General features: G+C 59.0%; 1 protein-coding gene across 2 annotated transcripts in view; it reads right to left on the reverse strand.

The window, feature by feature from the left end:
- The window catches only part of Zcchc14 (zinc finger CCHC-type containing 14), a 59,959-nt gene that overhangs the window by 4,473 nt on the left and 38,914 nt on the right, over positions 1-16,572 (reverse strand). The window contains exons 4-12 of one of the 2 annotated variants that reach the window (XM_005335482.5): positions 8,846-8,917; positions 6,322-6,431; positions 5,665-5,759; positions 5,529-5,583; positions 4,734-5,016; positions 3,226-3,317; positions 2,704-2,831; positions 1,873-2,013; positions 342-1,793 (exon numbers count right to left, since the gene is read on the reverse strand). In XM_005335482.5, coding sequence (XP_005335539.4) covers positions 342-1,793; positions 1,873-2,013; positions 2,704-2,831; positions 3,226-3,317; positions 4,734-5,016; positions 5,529-5,583; positions 5,665-5,759; positions 6,322-6,431; positions 8,846-8,917 — 2,428 coding nt within the window. The remainder of the gene's footprint in view (positions 1-341; positions 1,794-1,872; positions 2,014-2,703; positions 2,832-3,225; positions 3,318-4,733; positions 5,017-5,528; positions 5,584-5,664; positions 5,760-6,321; positions 6,432-8,845; positions 8,918-16,572) is intronic. The other variant, XM_078032791.1, reaches the window with a different exon arrangement.

The raw sequence follows: 16,572 nt of genomic DNA on the forward strand, positions 1-16,572 counted from the left end.
AGCAAATGCCTGTGATCCCAGCACCTGGGAAGCCCGAGGGAGGCGGATCACAGGTGCCAGGCCAGCCTGGGCAACTTAACAAGACTGTTTCAAAAAAAATAAAAAGAATAAAATAAACAGGGCTGAGGATGTGGCTCGGTGACACAGCACTTAGGTTCCCTCTCTAGTACCACTCACACAGACACAAATAAATAAAACTAAAAAGAAGAGAGGTGACTATTATTTTCATAAAGCCGAGCACGTGTGTCTCTCCAGTGGTCTGCGGCACCTGCCGGCCGCGGGCAGTGGCTTGCCCTGGGACGCCCAGCTGGGTGCAGTGCTCAGGGGGCACGTGTGTTTACCTTGCCGGTTGAAGTCCATGGACGGCTGCTTGCAGTCCTGGGCGCGGTGCCCTGTGGCCCCGCAGTTGTAACAGGACAGATTCCCACTCTTTTTGTGATTGGAGCCGTTGCTGCTTCCCACCAGTCCCTGGGTCTGGTAGACCCCTGCTGTCCCGGCCATGAAGTTCTGCATTGGTGGCACAGCAAATGTGGACTGCCCGCCCAGGACAGGGTCGGGAGTCACGCTGCCACTGTAGGGGGCGTGCACAACGGGGAAGGTGGAGCCGCCCCCGTACTGCTGGGGGCTGACGTAGCCATTGCTGCACACGGGGCTGAAGGGCAGGAACGGGAAGGTGAACATGGAGGGCCCGGAGAAGGGGTGCTGGAAGTAGCTGGCGTAGCTCACGGTGAGGCCGCTGGAGCCGCAGCTGCCGCTACACCCGCAGGACGTGCACACCATGCAGCCGGGTGGGGGCGGCGCGGGGGCTGGGGGGGCCGGGGGCTGCTGATGGTGGTGGTGGTGGTGGTGACTCTGACTTGAGGAAGGAATGTTTCCTGCAGAGCCACCACCACTGTAGAAGCTGCTCTCAGGGGCGGAGGAGAGCGCGGGGCTGGAGCTGGGGGCGGGGCAGCTGGGCAGCGTGGCTGCGCTGGCGAAGGAGGTGGAGGGGTGGCTGCTGGAGGAGGCAGTGTTGCTGTTGGCACAGAAGCCGCCCTGCAGAGGGCCCACGGGCACACTGCTCACTGCGGAGAAGGCAACTTTGGTGTTGGCTGTGTACAGAGCGGTCCGGGGGTTGATTATTGCAGGCGGCACGCTGATCTGCACGTTGTTGGGGCAGGACGTCTGCCCAGAGACAGCAGCGTCGGCAGGGACGGAGGATGACAGCAGCAGCTTGATGGGCGGCCGGGCCACGTGCAGGACAGTGCTGGGCGTCCCTGTGGCTGCTGTGCTGGTCTCCACTGCCAGGGCTGGCTGCTGCGCCGTCTTCAGCACCCTGTCCAGAGTGGCTGCGTGCACAACTTTGGCCCGGGGCCCAAAGGAGACAGTGGGTGACACGGAGCTGCCCTCTGAGAGTCCAGAGAGGACCTGCACGGGGGGATGGGGCGTGGACGAGGGCAGGGCGTCGAGCACAGCACTGCCGAAGCTCTTGTCCACTTTAATGCCACTCCTTGGGCCAGGCCCTTTGCTCCTCTCTTCCAAAGACAAGAGCGAGTGCACCGAGGACGAGAGGAGCTTCCCGTCAGCGCCACCTCTGTCCGATTTGTGCACTGCACTCAGCATTCTGATGGGTGCCAGGTGCGAGGCTGTGGGTAACAGCTGTGGGGGCAGAGGGTGGTGGCCTGCCGGGCCGCAGCCAGCCTCGTTTTGCACAGGCAAGACCTGGGCCGTGGGTCGGGCAGAGCTCGAGGGGAAGTGACTCAGCAGCATCACGGGCTTCTCCTTATCAGAACCCTCTAAGTGCACGTCCACACCTGGGGACAGAAAAGAGCAGTCACCGCCATGCGAACCAGGACAGGGCGGGCAGCACAGCTGGTCAAGCGGGTGCCTTACGTCTGTCGTTCTCCTCCGCGCTGTCCGAGCTCTCTTCCCGCGCCTGCACACCCATGGGGCTGGAGGAGGAGCTCGAGTACTCTGAGGAGCTGCCCTCCCGGGGCATCTGGTGGGTGGGCGGCTCCACCTCCACCCGCAGCTCTGCGGAGAAGGCACAGGTCACCTCAGGTGGCATCCATGTCCAGTACAGGGGGCTGGCAGGGTGCCAGCCAGCACCAGCCCACTCTCAGACACCACCCAGAGGGGAGCCCTTTGGGCACACCCAAGAAGGCAGGGACAACTGCCACCACAGTCGGAGCCTCCCCTCCCACTGCCCACGGCCTTGTGGGGCGGTGCCCCGCTCCCCCCGGACCACGGACACATGTCTGCAGGGCTGGGTGCTGCTGGCCTCCACAGAGACCAGGCCGAGCAGCTGGGAACAGACCTGGCACCTGCCCTTCCCTCAGGCTTCTCTTGCTACTTGTACTGGGTGAAGGAGAATCCATTCCACCCTGTGACAAGGAGCCACCGCACAGGTGTCCCAGCCTTTCCCAAAGAGGGAGGGAGAGGAGCATGGCTGGGGGACTGGCTGCTGTGGTCACGTGAACCCCGGGCAGGTTCATCCTGGCCACCTCCCGAGCTCCTGTCAGCTTGGCAGCTGCGCATCTAATTCTTCTACCCAAACGGTTTCAGACAAGCCCCCATGAGCCTCCCTCCTATCATTCCTGGTCCCCATGGAAGTCCAACAGAGAAAGGCTGGCCTGAAGAGTACATTGCCAGTGGCACGCAAGCGTGGCGTGAGGCACCTCGCCACCTGCACACCAAGGGCGGCCCAGTTGTGAGCCTCCGCACCTGCAGCATGGCCACCTCGCCCGGCCTGCACGGGCCCCACGTGGCTGGTGGGGGGCACTCGGGCCACTCCGCTGCTGGTGACCAAGGTCGGGGCCGAAGAGTTCAGGCACCGCCGCTCTGACTTCTCCCTGCAGAACAAGGTGGGGAACAGCGAGTGTCCACTTGGGTTCCTGGTTCCTACACTGCCCTCAGACCTCGGCTCCACGAGACCCACGCCGAAGGCTAAAAGGGACTCACTCTGATTTTCCTGCCATGCCAAGGCCACACCTGAACAGTGTTAATTTTTTAATGAATTCGTTATCATCACATCATTAAAGTATACACTATCATCGATACTGTGCTTTCTTTTGTTTTCGCAGGACTAGGGGTTGAACCTAAGTGCTACATCCCAATCCTTTTTATTTTTTATTCAACTTAGCAACAGGGCTTGCTAAGTTGCCCAGGCTGGCCTTGAACTTGCAGGCCTCCTGCCTCAGCCTCCCGAGTCATGAAGACACGTTTAGAAAACCACCCCACGCTTACTTTTCGAGCTCCAGCTGAGTCTTGAGCTTCTTCTTGGCGCCCATGGTCAGGGACTCAAACTTGTTGAGGTCTTCCTCAGTAAGGCTCAAAAACTTGCATGGGAGAAACCAATGACAGAGTTACTGAGACTCGGAACCGGAAACCAAGGACTCGGGGCTAAAAGTGACATGGCCAGGGCCTATTGACACATCAAGCCTAAGCCATTAACAGAGGACTTGGGGACAGGACATCGTCCCCTCACTAAGTGACCTGGTGTGAACTGTCCACTATTTCACGCACCTTTTCAGCAGAGACCTGCACAGATGTCGCGTGAGGGGCACCATGTGGCCCTCTGCTCGGCACAGGCCAGTCACCAGCATGGGTGAGCTACGTGGACAAATGACTGGAGAAGTCACAGTTCCACCTGCCACAGAGCTGTCCCTGGCAGCAGCACCCCACCCCCCAGGACAGCCCTAGGGAGACACGGTCCCCTGGGCACACGCCAGCCTCTGTGCCGGGAGCATAAGCAGACGGTCATAAGCAGACAGTCCTCCCTCAAGGGCACCTTCACTTCTGCAGGGTCGCGGGGGCCGTCCACGGGGCAGCAGGTACTCTGGCTCTCACCTCGCACCACAACCTGCTCTGCAATCTAGCCATTTCAACCCACATGCCCATTAGAAAAACTTAAAACTGATCAGTCATCTCTCTTTTGGGCGGGGACTGAATCAGGGGTGCTGTACTACTGAGTTACATCCTCAGTCCTTTTTATGGTTTTTTTAATTTTGTTTTTTTGTTTGTTTTCTGAGACAGGGCCTTGATAAGTTGTCCAGTCTGGCCTTGAATTTGTGATCCTCCTACCTCAGCCTCCCAACTGGCTCAAATTACAGGGCTGTACCACCACCCCTAGGTAACAGGATCTCATTTTTAAGACATTCATAAATCCAAAACAGACAGTATTACAAATATACTTAAAAAAAAAAAAACTTCATTTCACTTTGTAGTAAAAACTTGATTTCTAGGTTCAATAGCTGGGTTTTGGACACATGAAACTTGCAGCTACCAACCTGTCCTGTCCAGCGGGGGGAGTTCAGAGTCCAGATACCTTGCATGGGTTAATTTCATCAGTGGCATGCAGACTAGAAACACTTCAGAATCTTAACAAGGGAACAATGTTCCTGATCCACTGCTCTATTATAAAAACCAATTCTGTGAATATATGCCTCAAAGAAGCTGCATCCACTGCTCGAAGCCTGCCCCATTTCAGTGGCTGGGCTGAGGGCATGGGCTACACAGGATGTGGACAGATGAGTGTGGTGGATATTGTCCACAGCGGGACTCTGCATGGGGCCACACTGGTCTCAGGGTGCTGTGGGTGGATCCCTGGAACTACATATGCAGCGACCTGCCTGTTCACAACAGATCCGGGCCGCGTGATCTCTACCTTAGTTCCTCTACTCCACATGACCTCCAGGGACAAGGTCAGGATACAGGCAGCTAAAGGAGCACTGCCCACACAGGAGCCTGCATACCTTCTCCATGGTGAGCTGCTTAAAGACAGGGTAATACTTGTGTAAGCGCAGCTTCCTAAGCCAGTCTAAAATCCCATTTTGCTCCTGGGGCTGAGGGGCCTGCAGACTGGAGGGCATCAGGATGGCAGGCGGGGCGTCCACCTGGGCCCGGTAGGCCAGTGCCGAGCCCGCGCCCCCGGCGTGGGAGCAGTGAGGCAAGGCAGCAGCTGCGCTGGCCGAGTGCTGCAGATGGTGCTGGGCGCCGCTCTGGGAGGACGGGATTCCGGCCACTCCACACACAGGCCTGCAGGACAGAAGACAGGCAGGGCCACAGAAACACTGTTTTCCAAGACTTCACCGGCACCGGGCACTCTCCTGATGGCCCCCACTCCTGCCTGGCACACGCTGTCCAGCCTACCATAAACTCTGGAAATACCAGCGCCCTCTCCAGCCCCCATCTCAACCACCTGCTTATGGTGAGACTGCTATGGGGTGCCCTGTGTGCAACAGAGACACGTGCACCCACATACCTGTGTGCACCCACATACCTGTGTGCATGCACATTGTGTACATGTCCATCACCAACGGACCTCTGGCTGGGAGGCCTAGTTTGTTAGTCAAAAATCACAAGAAGGTCCTGATAGACCTAAACCCACAGTGACTACTCAGCATTTTGAGGACAGCACGAATCACACCATCTCTAGCCTAGTCCTCGCGACGTCGTTCACGACTCAGACTGGGAAGGACCTCACTCTGCAACTGCTGGCACAGTTAGAGCCAGGGCAGGCGTGAGGTGGGGTGGCTGCCCCCGCTCACCTGCCAGACACTCCCATCACGGCACCCACTTTCGGAAGGGAGGGGTTGCCAGGACCTGCAAGTTAGAAAAAGACGTGTCAGAGAAATTCAGACAATGGAAATGCTTATGTTTTTCTGAACCGTTTTACAAACTCACTTGGACTTTGAAGCTGTTGGGTGGGAGATGAAGAGCTGAAGAACTTCTTAACGTGGTCATGTTTCAATACATGAGAAGGCAGCGAGGCCAAATACCTACAAGTTAAGCAAAGGGCTTTCATCGTCAAAAAGGCATTAATGGTCACTACTGGGAGCACGGTCTTAACTTTCAATTAAGAAAAGTAGATATTTGAGAAAAATAGGCAGCATGTCATAACCCACATCCTGCCTGCTGCCGGGAGTCCTCCTTGCTAGGCCTGTGACATGAGCAATGAAAGCAAGCCTCCACCCGCTGCCCCCTGTGTGCCAGGTCACAGGACATGAGGATGGTGGCCCGGGAGCAGGACAGCAGCTCCTTGCACAGGACCCACGTGACGGGCGGCGTGCACTCAGTGGCCACACACGCACGACATTCAGAGGCTCTCAGAGGCACAGTAAGGGGGTGGTGCAGGCTTCAAAATCCCTTCACTCATCCACTCAAAGTCGCCCAGAGGCTGTCCAGAGCCTTCTAAGACTGAGGAGAATCCTGCAGGCAGCGGGAGACCCACCTGGGGGCAGCCACCTGGGGGCAGCCACCTGGGGGCAGCCACCTGGGGGCAGCCGCGTGGCCAACGGCTTGCTCAGGACCCGGAAAGACCTAGCCAGGAGCCTCACCCACCTCAGGCCCGCTTCCAGATCCACGTGGTTCCTCTCCACGTAGAAGGGGTCTGAGCCAGCCAGGCAGGGAATGAGTTTCTCCAAGTTCTCTTCAGGGCAGAGCTGAGACAACTGAAATAGAGGACAGGCCAGGAGGGGCATCAGAACCAGCCACACACCAGGGCTCCACCCAAGTCCTCTGCTGGCAAGACAGGACTGACACCAGTCAAGCCATCCTGCATCCTCCATGCACTCACGGAGCAGAAAGACACTGCAGGACACCCCCAGCCGCAGAGCCCGACAGTCCCCTGGCCCTTCCTCTCCAGGAGCCCTGCAGAGGCTGGGAAGCAGAACCACCTGCTGGATCCAGGGTCACACAGGGACCACCCTCAGGAAAGACAGGACCCTCAAGCCATCGGCTCCCCAGTGGCCCGGCATGAGGAAGAGGGGCGGCTACACAGGCAGAACAGAGGAGGATGGCCGGACGGCACATTCCCCCAGGTGAGCAGGTCACACGTGGGTGGCCAGGCCCCGAGCGGGAGAACATCCTCATTCGGGAGCTCTCTTCCACAGACCAGACCTCTGCGCCTCCCCCGGCCTCTCTGTCCAAGGCAAGAGCCCTTAACACGAGGGAGGGAAGAAGTGCTCCTGGCCCGGGGCCAAGCACACATCCAGCCTCTGGGCTGAGATGAGGAAATGTGCTCTTGCCTCTGTCACCAGGCCACAGGGAAGGGCCACTGCCCTGGAAGAAGGGGAAAGCAAACGCCCTCTGGCCCTGGTGGAGGGGTACGAATCCCCCACCAGCCCAGGACCCTGCCCCACACAGGGCAGCAGCTACCGCTGGGGACGGACGAGGGTGCTGAGGAGGACGAGACCCCACGGTCCAGCACAAAGGCCCACACCCGGAACCGAGGCTGGGCTGCAGAGGAGGGCCCTCCCCCCACAGGCCCCACAGGTGACAGCAGCTGAGGGTGGAGCAGGCCAGGAGAACCCCAACACCCCAGGTAAGTGGCCCTGTGCCGGAGCTGCCCCAGGGTGACCATGGTGACACTCCCAGGGCCAGCTCCTGAGGGCCAGCAGAAAAGAAGGCCCACTGCAGGCACAAGTGCCACTTCCTTAGCCTCACACTTGCCACCAAAATGCCCAGTGACCAGAGGTGCAGGGCACAGAGCCAAGGGGCTAAACTCAAGACAGAGCTGGCCAGGCGCGGTGGCCACCCGTGGTCCAGCTGAGACCAGGCAGGAGGATGCGCGTTCAAGGCCAGCCTCAGCAACTTAGTGAGACCCTGTCTCAAAACAAAATCTAGAAGAGACGAGGACGCAGCCCAGTGGCAGAGCGGCCCTGGTGCAGCCCAGCACCAAACACTGAACAGGAGACACAAAGCCATCACCAGGGCCAGACTCCGGGGGACCCAGAGCAGAGCGGAGCAGCCATGTGAGCATCCCACAGGACCGTGCGAAACAGGGCGCCTTCCACAGAGGGCTGGGCCCTGCCACAGATGAGCAGGCCAAACAGGACACGAGCCTGGCCCAAGAGGGGACACAAACCAACAGGCTCATTGCAGCCAGGACAGGGTGAGGGACACTCAGCAGATGTCAGCACTGAGCACGAGAAACTGTCCAAACTGCAACCCAGAGCCAGCCCACAGCAAGGACAGCAGAGGCCTCAGAGGCCGAGGAGGAGACAGGAGGCCCCAGAGCCAAGGGAAGGTGCCGAGCAGGAGCCTCCCAAAGCACGTTGGAGGCGGTGAAATGCCCCGCGACCAGCCAGGGTCAAGGGACAGAAGTGACTGCAGAGGAGTGTCTGCTGCACAGTGGGGAGCAGGGCACAGGGCACAGGGGAGGAGACACAGGGTGATGTGTGTCCCGGGATGGATCTGGACCCGAGGGCATAGGCCTGCATTCCTGCTGCCTGGCGGCCACCACACAAGCACCAGCAGCATCTCCCACTCCTGCAGTGAGGGCGTGGCCTGCGACCCAGTGTCCTCCCCAGGGATGGGCCTCGCTTTCACAATGGAAGTGCAAGAGCCACTTGGGGAAGGCCCTGGATGTGCCGCCCATTGTTGAAAGGGAGCAGAGGGAAGGTCTGACACTGGCCCAGGCAGGGGTCCCCACCGTGGCCTGGCCAGTGCCAGAGAGTGCACTGCAGCACATGTGTGTGCAGGCCCATGGCGTCTGTTAGCAGTGATGCTTTCTGCTCAAAAGTCACTTGTTGAACCAACTTAAAAATGAAAAGGGAAAACCCCATGTGTGTAAAAGTCAGAATGAGGGGCATCTGTCTGCTCAGCCCTTGAGCAGGACCCTCGCCCTCAGTCTCTGCCCAAGAAACCTGGGTGGAAAAAGCAGAAGCGCCCCAGCCGCCATGCCAGGGGCAGCTCTGCCTGTCTCCCCAGCTCCAGGGCCCAGGCCGGGGCTCACTGCTGCAGCCTGTCCAAAGCAGACCCCCGACTGCCGCTCACAGGACAGGAGGAGACCCCGCAGTCACGCTGCAGGATGCGCAGTTACTGGGAAAGGAGCCCTTTGTTATAGGAGCCTGAATCACCTTACCTTTGAAATAAATTCAGTCACTTCTGAGGAAGATTTGGTTACTGATGTTACTGAAGAATCAGACCACAAGACCTTAAAAACAAACAAACAAACAAACCTTAAAAACAGACGCCACATCCTCAGTTCACAGCACACATGGCCAGGTGTTGATGGTGGCACAGGGTCAGCAAGCATCTGGGAAAAGTGGAACATGCAGGCCTGCTCCCCTTGCCACCAAAAGGAGCGCCACACGACTCGCCCCCAAGCTTAGCACCCTGCTTTATGCAATATTCAAAAGCCACCCAGGATGCCAGCCCAGTCTCAGCCTGCTCTGCCCATGGCAGGCTCGCTTCCTCCAGGGCCTCCACGTTACACTGGGTGCACAATCAGCGCTTCCCGGAACTCGGCCCCTTCACCTGAAAGCAAGCATCCGGGCTGCAGCAGGTGCTGTAGACACAGGGACACCATGAGTCCACTGGGTCACTGGCAGAACCAGGGGGGTCACGTGTAAGTACATCCATGATTCCACGAAGGGGGGGCAGTACAGGGACGGGGACAAGTCAATTTGGAGAGTCCAGTGGGAAGACCCGAAAGGGCTGGCTGGCAGAAGGTCTGTGTGCCCAGTGGCCAAATGTCTACCCCGAGTGCCTTCTTCCTGCCCAGCCTGAACGCAGAGTCCCAGGGAGCTCCTGTCATGGGCTGGTGACTCGTGTCATCCCAGGTGAGACCAGTGCAGCTGGCTTGGGTACCACTAGACCTGAACGAGGGGCACTGTGGCTGCCAGAGCCTCTTCACAGAGAGCAGCCCGAGCTGACATGCTGACTCTGAGTGGCCACAGGGATCAGACAGGGCAGCCTCGGGGAGATAGAGGTGGCCAAGAGTGAACACCACCAAATGCAAACTTCACCAGGTCCAGAAGCACTGGAGCGCCCCAGGCAGGCAATAAAACGACCCAGTGTTTCTAGTAAAATTGAGATACTACATTTGCCCTGGTTCAGAGCAGAGAACTCAACTGTCACCCCACTGTCACCCTTCCGCACAGCGGCCAGAGCCGAGCCTCCCTGCCTGGCTGGGAGGGCCGGAGGGCTTCTCTAGACCACAGGTCCCACCAATCTCTTCCCACCACATACGCCATCATGCAGTGCAGGAGAGGAAGGGTCCTGGGCCTCCCAGAGCCCGCAGTCCCCACACATGCCCCAGCCTGCCTGCTGCCAGGCGTGCCCCCGGCGGATGCCCTGGAGGGAAGCTGGGCTTGCAGGCCCACCCGCGAGCTCCCCAGCCCAGAGCCGCACTGCACCACGCACAGCAGGGCCAACACCTGTGCCCCTGGGAGGGGCTGGCAGAGCCCTGCTGCCGTGCTGGGGGGGGGCTGCAGTCAGACTCCTCCTCCTGCTCCCCACCCACCCACACCACACAGAGGCAACAGCCAACACAGATGCGGTCCAACAGCCACACGACAAGGCTGGCACGGACGTTCATGTGTGACAATTTGCTCCACACGTAACACTACTATTCTCAACGAGTGCCCAAGGTGGACACAGAGGAAACCCAGCAGAGCACAGGGCACAGAAACCTAATCTGCAGGGGCGCTGCACAGCAGGGTTCAGACCAGCCCACCACCCTGGGGCCACCTCGGCCCTGACGCTTGGCCCCGCTGCCCACTCAGCCCACAGCAATGAGGCGGGCAGCCCCAGGAGGGCCATGGAGGCGAGAGACGCATGCCACATCAGCTGACCTCTGTCACCCAGCCCAAGACCCACCGACCACTGGCCACAGGGCTCCCTGCTGCCTCCCGAGAACCAGCACGCAGACTGACACGATGGGAGGTCACCCGACACACAGACACGCCTGGGCTCCGTCACACACAGGGCCTGGCTCTCCTGTGTCACTTCCCCACACAGCACCACCCTCTGGAGCCCCACTCTGCACCAGCAAAAGGCCAGCCAGATGCCCCGGGGGTGGCCCTGTCTACAGCTCACACTGAACCCCTGGGAGAGCAGGCGGCCCAGGGCCCCGACTGTCCCCAGTCCCAAGGGAATAGTGAGGCTGACCAACAGAACTAAGCACCTGGGGAAGGCACAGACCCTCTTCTCTTGTTAAAAGCACAAACACCCTTCACGTTCTCAAAGAGCTACAGGACCCAGGAACGGGAGGCTGGGAGAGAAGGGCAGTAAGGGCCTGTTTGGTTTTGTCTATTGTACCAGGGCCTGAACCCAGGGGCTCTTGGCCACTGACACATCCCCAGCTGGGTTTTTAGTTTGAATTTTGAGACAGGGTTTTGCTAAGTTGTCGAGGCTGACTTCAAACTCACGATCCTCCTGCCTCAGCCTCCTGAGCTGCTGGGACCACAGGCGTGCTCCACCGTGCCTGGCTGAGCCAAGAGTTTTCTGAAATGAAACCCAGGGCAGCAGAGGGGACGGAGATGAGGTGATTCTCCACACAACAGAGCACAAGACCCCAGAGACCCCAGACGGACAGGGCAGCCTCAGGGAGACAGAGGGAATGTGGGGGGCCACACGCAGACAGCAGGAATTCCAAGCAGGCCAGCAAAGGAGAAGAGAAAATGAGAAGTCACTAAGGGAAGGTCTCCACGTATGGACCCAAGTCTCAGGGTAAGAGCCCGACAGGATGTATGGGGCAGACCTGCACCAAAGCTCACCTCCCGAAAACACACACCTCCAGAGTGTACAGAAGTGGCCACGCTCGGCCCAGGGCAGGAGCCAGAACAGATGCTTCTCCACTGCAACCCCGCAAGGCAACCAGCAGCAGAGAGCAGAGCTCCAGCTTCCTGTAGATGATGGCGGCCAGCCTCAAGTCCATTACCAAGCATCAGGCTGGACATTCAAGGAGAACTCTAACAGGAAGTCTCACAAACGGTCTAACCCCTAAGTGCCTTCCCAGACACCACCAGAGCCCTCCCAAAACAGACCAATCTCAGAGATCCAGGGTCAGGGAGAGCAGGCTCCTGGGACAGAGCTGTGGACGCTCTCAAGCCACGTCTTGGCCCTAGAAGCACCTGCACCTGGACTGAAGAAGAGCCACGGGAGGCCAGCCACCAAAGTGACATCAAAGCCAACATCTAAACCACACACACACACACACACACACACACACACACACACACACAGTCTGATATAAAACAAAAACTCAATTACAAAAATAGCTGTCAAACTCATCCTCTGCTGCTAGGATAAGACACTCAGGAGGTTAACGCTTTGAGATGCAAAATGGACTTTTAAGGCAGGACAGCATGCAGGTGCTCTCCCACTGGGCTTCCTCCAGCCCCTCCTGTTTACTTGTTTATTTTTATGCGGTGCTGAGGGATGGACCACCCCTACCTGCCGGCTGCCCCAGGGCTAGGTGAGGACTCCAGCTGAGCCATAGCCCTGCCCCACCTGCAGCCCTTTTTATTTTAAGGCAGGGTCTGGCCAGCTTGCTGAGGCTGGCCTGGAACTCGAGATCCTCCTGCCCAGCCTCCTGAACAGCTGGGGTCAAGGTGCACCTCGGCACCCAGAGCTCTCCTTCCTAAAGTGATCAAGTCAGAGCAGCTCCTCAGGCACCGCAGGTGTCTCAGACCCTGGGATCCTTCCGCGTCCTTCTCCCTTTTCATCACGTACAGCGAGGGAAGTTTCTCTTGGACAGCTTTAGCTACTTCATTATTTTTTCTTATGGTAGTAGGCATCGAACCCAGGGCCCCACGCAGACCAGGCAAGCGCTCTTCCACTGAGCCGCACCCCCAGCCCGACTGAACGATGCCATTTCCTGAATGGTGAATCTGGACAAGGTGGTGGCATGCAGTCACTTCACGTGTGCACAGTTATGAATTTCATATTCAAAATATTCCATTATTCACTTTTTGCACGCGGATTGGTTTCCTAAAGTAACTGTCAATACAGCGTCACAGGACAAAACCAACCCTGTGGGACAGGAGGAGAGAGCCCATTCCCACGAGCGGCAGACACGCGTATCTTGAGGTGACCCAAATCCATTGCAGACACCTTCCCCCGCAACAGAACCTCTTCCTGTGTGCTACTGACAAAGCCATGGGGCTGGCGGGGCCAGGCTGGGGACACTGCCGGGGACAGCGAAGATTCTCCAAGAGGAAGGTGCTTCCAACCCCACTGGACTTAGCCAAGGCCTCCACCCTGAGCTCCTGGTGGTCGGCTCCCAGGTGACGCTCTTCGTCCACTCACAGCACGGCCTGTGGACGCGACAATCTGCTTACCTTCCACGAGAGGGTCCTGTGGGCTACAGGGAAACCCCGACTCTTCAACAGTTCTGAGAGCATGTTGGCTAGTAGCAATGATCCCAGCCGCTCAGGAGGCTGACCCGAGGCCAGCAGTACAAGGGCAGCCTCTGCCACTCAGCGAGACCCTGCCTCAAAGTTTCAACAAGGGTTGAGGTGTGGCTCAGAGAGAAGGGGCTTGCCGAGCATGTGCAAACCCTGGGTTCCATTCCTGGTGGCACCCCAAAAAAGGAAAGAAAGTTCCACGCTAGAGTGACAGTGAATACCACAGGTGAGGTGTGCCACCTGCATTTTAACAGGGGCCACTCGCAGAGCCACCCACGCCAACAGTTAGCAGGCCATTCCTGGAGGCCTCCCAGCCCTTCCCCAGGAAACCCAAGCCCTCTGATGGCCGAGACAGGCCTGCCTTCTCCGGGATCCTGGGGGACACCCTGCTCAGAAGTTGCCTCGTCCTTGGTTGGTTCCACACGGTGGCAACTCCTGGCACTGCTGACTGCTCAGCAGCTCGTGCCTGTGTGTGGCGGAGAACACTCCACGTGGGGACAGAATGCGACATCTGCTTGTCCGTTTCCTGGACACAGTCGGGGTGCTGCTCACAGCTGGTCCTGGGTGCCGCCCAGAGCTGTGAGCGCGGGCTGAGCCAGTGTGGAGCTGGCACTCACCCTGTGGGTCTGTGGCTTTTCCTGCAGGGCTGGAGCTCAAAGGCAGGCCTTGTGCCCGCCAGGCCAGTGCCCTGTCACTGAGCTGCACCCAGACCTTCCAGTTTTTAAAGAAGCCGCCAAGCTGCTTCCCACAGTGCCCACAGCCTGGCCAGCACCGCAGCCAGACTCTTCCCCCTGGTCCTGCCAATAGCCAAGGACGCCCTCTGGTTGTGACAGCGCTTGCAGTCGGTCGGCGCCCGCCGTCTGACCGCTGTTCCCGCCGCCTACTCCACGCGGTTCTCATCTTTTGTCCATTTTGTCTCACCGATGAGTTCTGGGGCTCTTTATATATTCTGAATGCCACCCTTCATGGGACCTGGGAGGCGTGAGCTCTCTCCTAACCCGGCCTGTCCTTTCATCCTCTTCCTGCATCACACATTTGCGCTGAGAAAATGTCCCCTGGTTGGTGTCACGAGGTTCCTGTGCCTGCCTCTTGAAGCTGCAGGGCTCAGGGCCCAGGGGGAGGTGGAGGTCGGGCTGCATGCCACCCCACCTTCCTGTGCCAGCGGCTCTCACGGGTCAGACCTGAAGGCCTTCCTGGACCTTCCCGGGGGCCTGGCCCTGCGCCTGGCCCCTGGCAGTCTCCAGAGGCCCAGGCCGGGTGCTACAGCTGCACCAGCAGACAGCAGGCAGCATGGACCTCCAGCTGCGCCTTCTGGTCACGACTACTGACGATGGCAGCTCTGCACACAGCTCTCCTTTTTCTTTGGCACTGGGGATTGAACCCAGGAACACACTACCACTGAGCCACACCCCCAGCCCTTTTTTGTACTTTATTTAGAGAGAAAGTTGCTTAGCACCTCCTTATTGCTGAGGCTGGCTTTGAACTCAGGATCCTCCTGCCTCAGCCTCCTGATCTGCTGGGATGACAGGCTTGGCCACCACCTGGCACTTTAATTTTTATTTTGAGATAAGGTTTTGCTAAGTGCTCAGGATGGCCTTGAACTTGTGACCCCCCTGCCTCAGCCCCCAGGCCCTGGGATCACAGGGATGCTGCACTGTGATGTGGTGGACACACAGCTTTTCAATCAACTTGTTCACCACTAACACAGAACAACCCCACTAGGATGGTTTGTTTTTTTTTGGGGGGGGGGGGTTTGCATCAGACCAGAGGAAGCTGAGTGGGGGGGTGTGGAGCCATCTTCTTCACAGAGCCATGGCCTCTGACCACCGGGGGCTCTGGTGACCAGGGGAGAGGCTGGAGGTCAGCAGCAGGCGTCCAGCTCTTCTGTGTGACAGAGGCCTGCCCGAGACACATGAAGATGGAGCACAGCGCCCCCTTCCAACAGGACGGGACAGTGTGTGCCCTGCGAGTGTGCCTGGGCTCGGTGCTGGGCGGCCCCCATGGACTCCAGCACTCGTCCAAGACGCCTTCAGGTCTCGATGAGGACCCGCTGCTGCGCGCCTCAGATCACTACCACAGATGCAGCCTGGCTGTGCCCCCGGGCAGCTGGAGGAAGCACTGCCCTCGGAGCACAGGCAGAGGCTGCCAGGAGCTGCTGCGCCTGCTCCTCACGTCCTCCACTTCCGCTTAGCCCCCGCGGCAGCAAAGCCTTTGGCCACCCACGGGGCAGCGCGGGAGCTACGAGGCCAGCACAAGCAACTCTGCCCAGGCAGCGCACAGGCGTCCAGCAGGCGGGGATGGCGCGGGTGGGCAGCTCCTCTCCAGTCAGAAGCGCCAGGAGGAGGTGGCAAGGGCCCCCCCCCCCCGTCACTGAAGCTCAAGTCTTCCAGGGAGAGGAAGAGGCACATTTGGTTCTCGACGTCACCAGTTCTCATGCCACGTGGCCCACTTTCCTTGCCACAAATAACCGTATCGTGGACTAGGGAAATCAAAGCCTGCCACGACCAGCCAGACAGAGAGGGTGAGCTGACTCTCCCGCGACGGTGTCCCACATCAGCCTGCTACACACACAGTGCGCGCTGAGCCTGGCAGTGCATGCCCGAGAAGGACAGAAGCCAGGGGTGCCGCGTCCTGGACACCCAGGAGCCCAGGGCTCCTGCAGCCTGCTGGCCCGCACAACCCTGAGACCCGGAAGTCAGGGGCTCTGCTGGCCAAGACTCAGTGCCACTGCCACAGCCAACAGCCTCCAAATCCTAAGATCCCCCTGCTCAAAGGACCCCTCTGTAGCAGAGGAGCCAGGTCTCACAGTGCAGACCTCCCAGATCCCAGGAGGGTCCGTCCCAAGCCACAGCCTTGGGGTGTATGACACAGGCACAGTCCTTGAAACCCCCGTGAACTGCATACAGTGCACACATGGAGCACCAACACCGCCCTCACTCCTGAACACTCCATGGGCTGCAGGCAGGTCTCCCTGACCAGCTGGTCTCCTGAGACCACACGCCCAGTAGGTGACAACCCGACAGCGCACCATTCACCACAAACCTTCCCAGCCTCTTTCACAGCTGAAGAGGTCAGCAGCTGCTTTCAGGAATAGTTCTCTCTCTTTCTCTCTCTCTGCACCAGGGACTGAACTCAGGGGCACTGGACCACTGGAGATGTCTGAGCCACACCCCCGCCCTATTCTGTACTTTATTTAGAGACAGGGTCTCACCGAGTCGCTCAGGCCCCGCTGTTGCTGAGGCGGGCTTTGAACTCACGCTCCTCCTGCCTGATAGTTCTTAAAAGAAAGATTGAAAGGTGACCTTGCTCCCCCCTTCATGCTGCCTCTTGCTGCCCAGATGGACACCTGAGGCAGAGCTAAGGGGACACGGGAGGCTGAGAAGCTCACCAGGGGGCCGGACCCTGGGCACTCTGAGAGCTGAGCCTCCGCGTCATCGCAGGTGCCCAGACTCAGACC

This window comes from Ictidomys tridecemlineatus, chromosome 15, assembly GCF_052094955.1.
Source record: "Ictidomys tridecemlineatus isolate mIctTri1 chromosome 15, mIctTri1.hap1, whole genome shotgun sequence".
In the NCBI taxonomy this organism is placed as follows: domain Eukaryota; kingdom Metazoa; phylum Chordata; class Mammalia; order Rodentia; family Sciuridae; genus Ictidomys; species Ictidomys tridecemlineatus.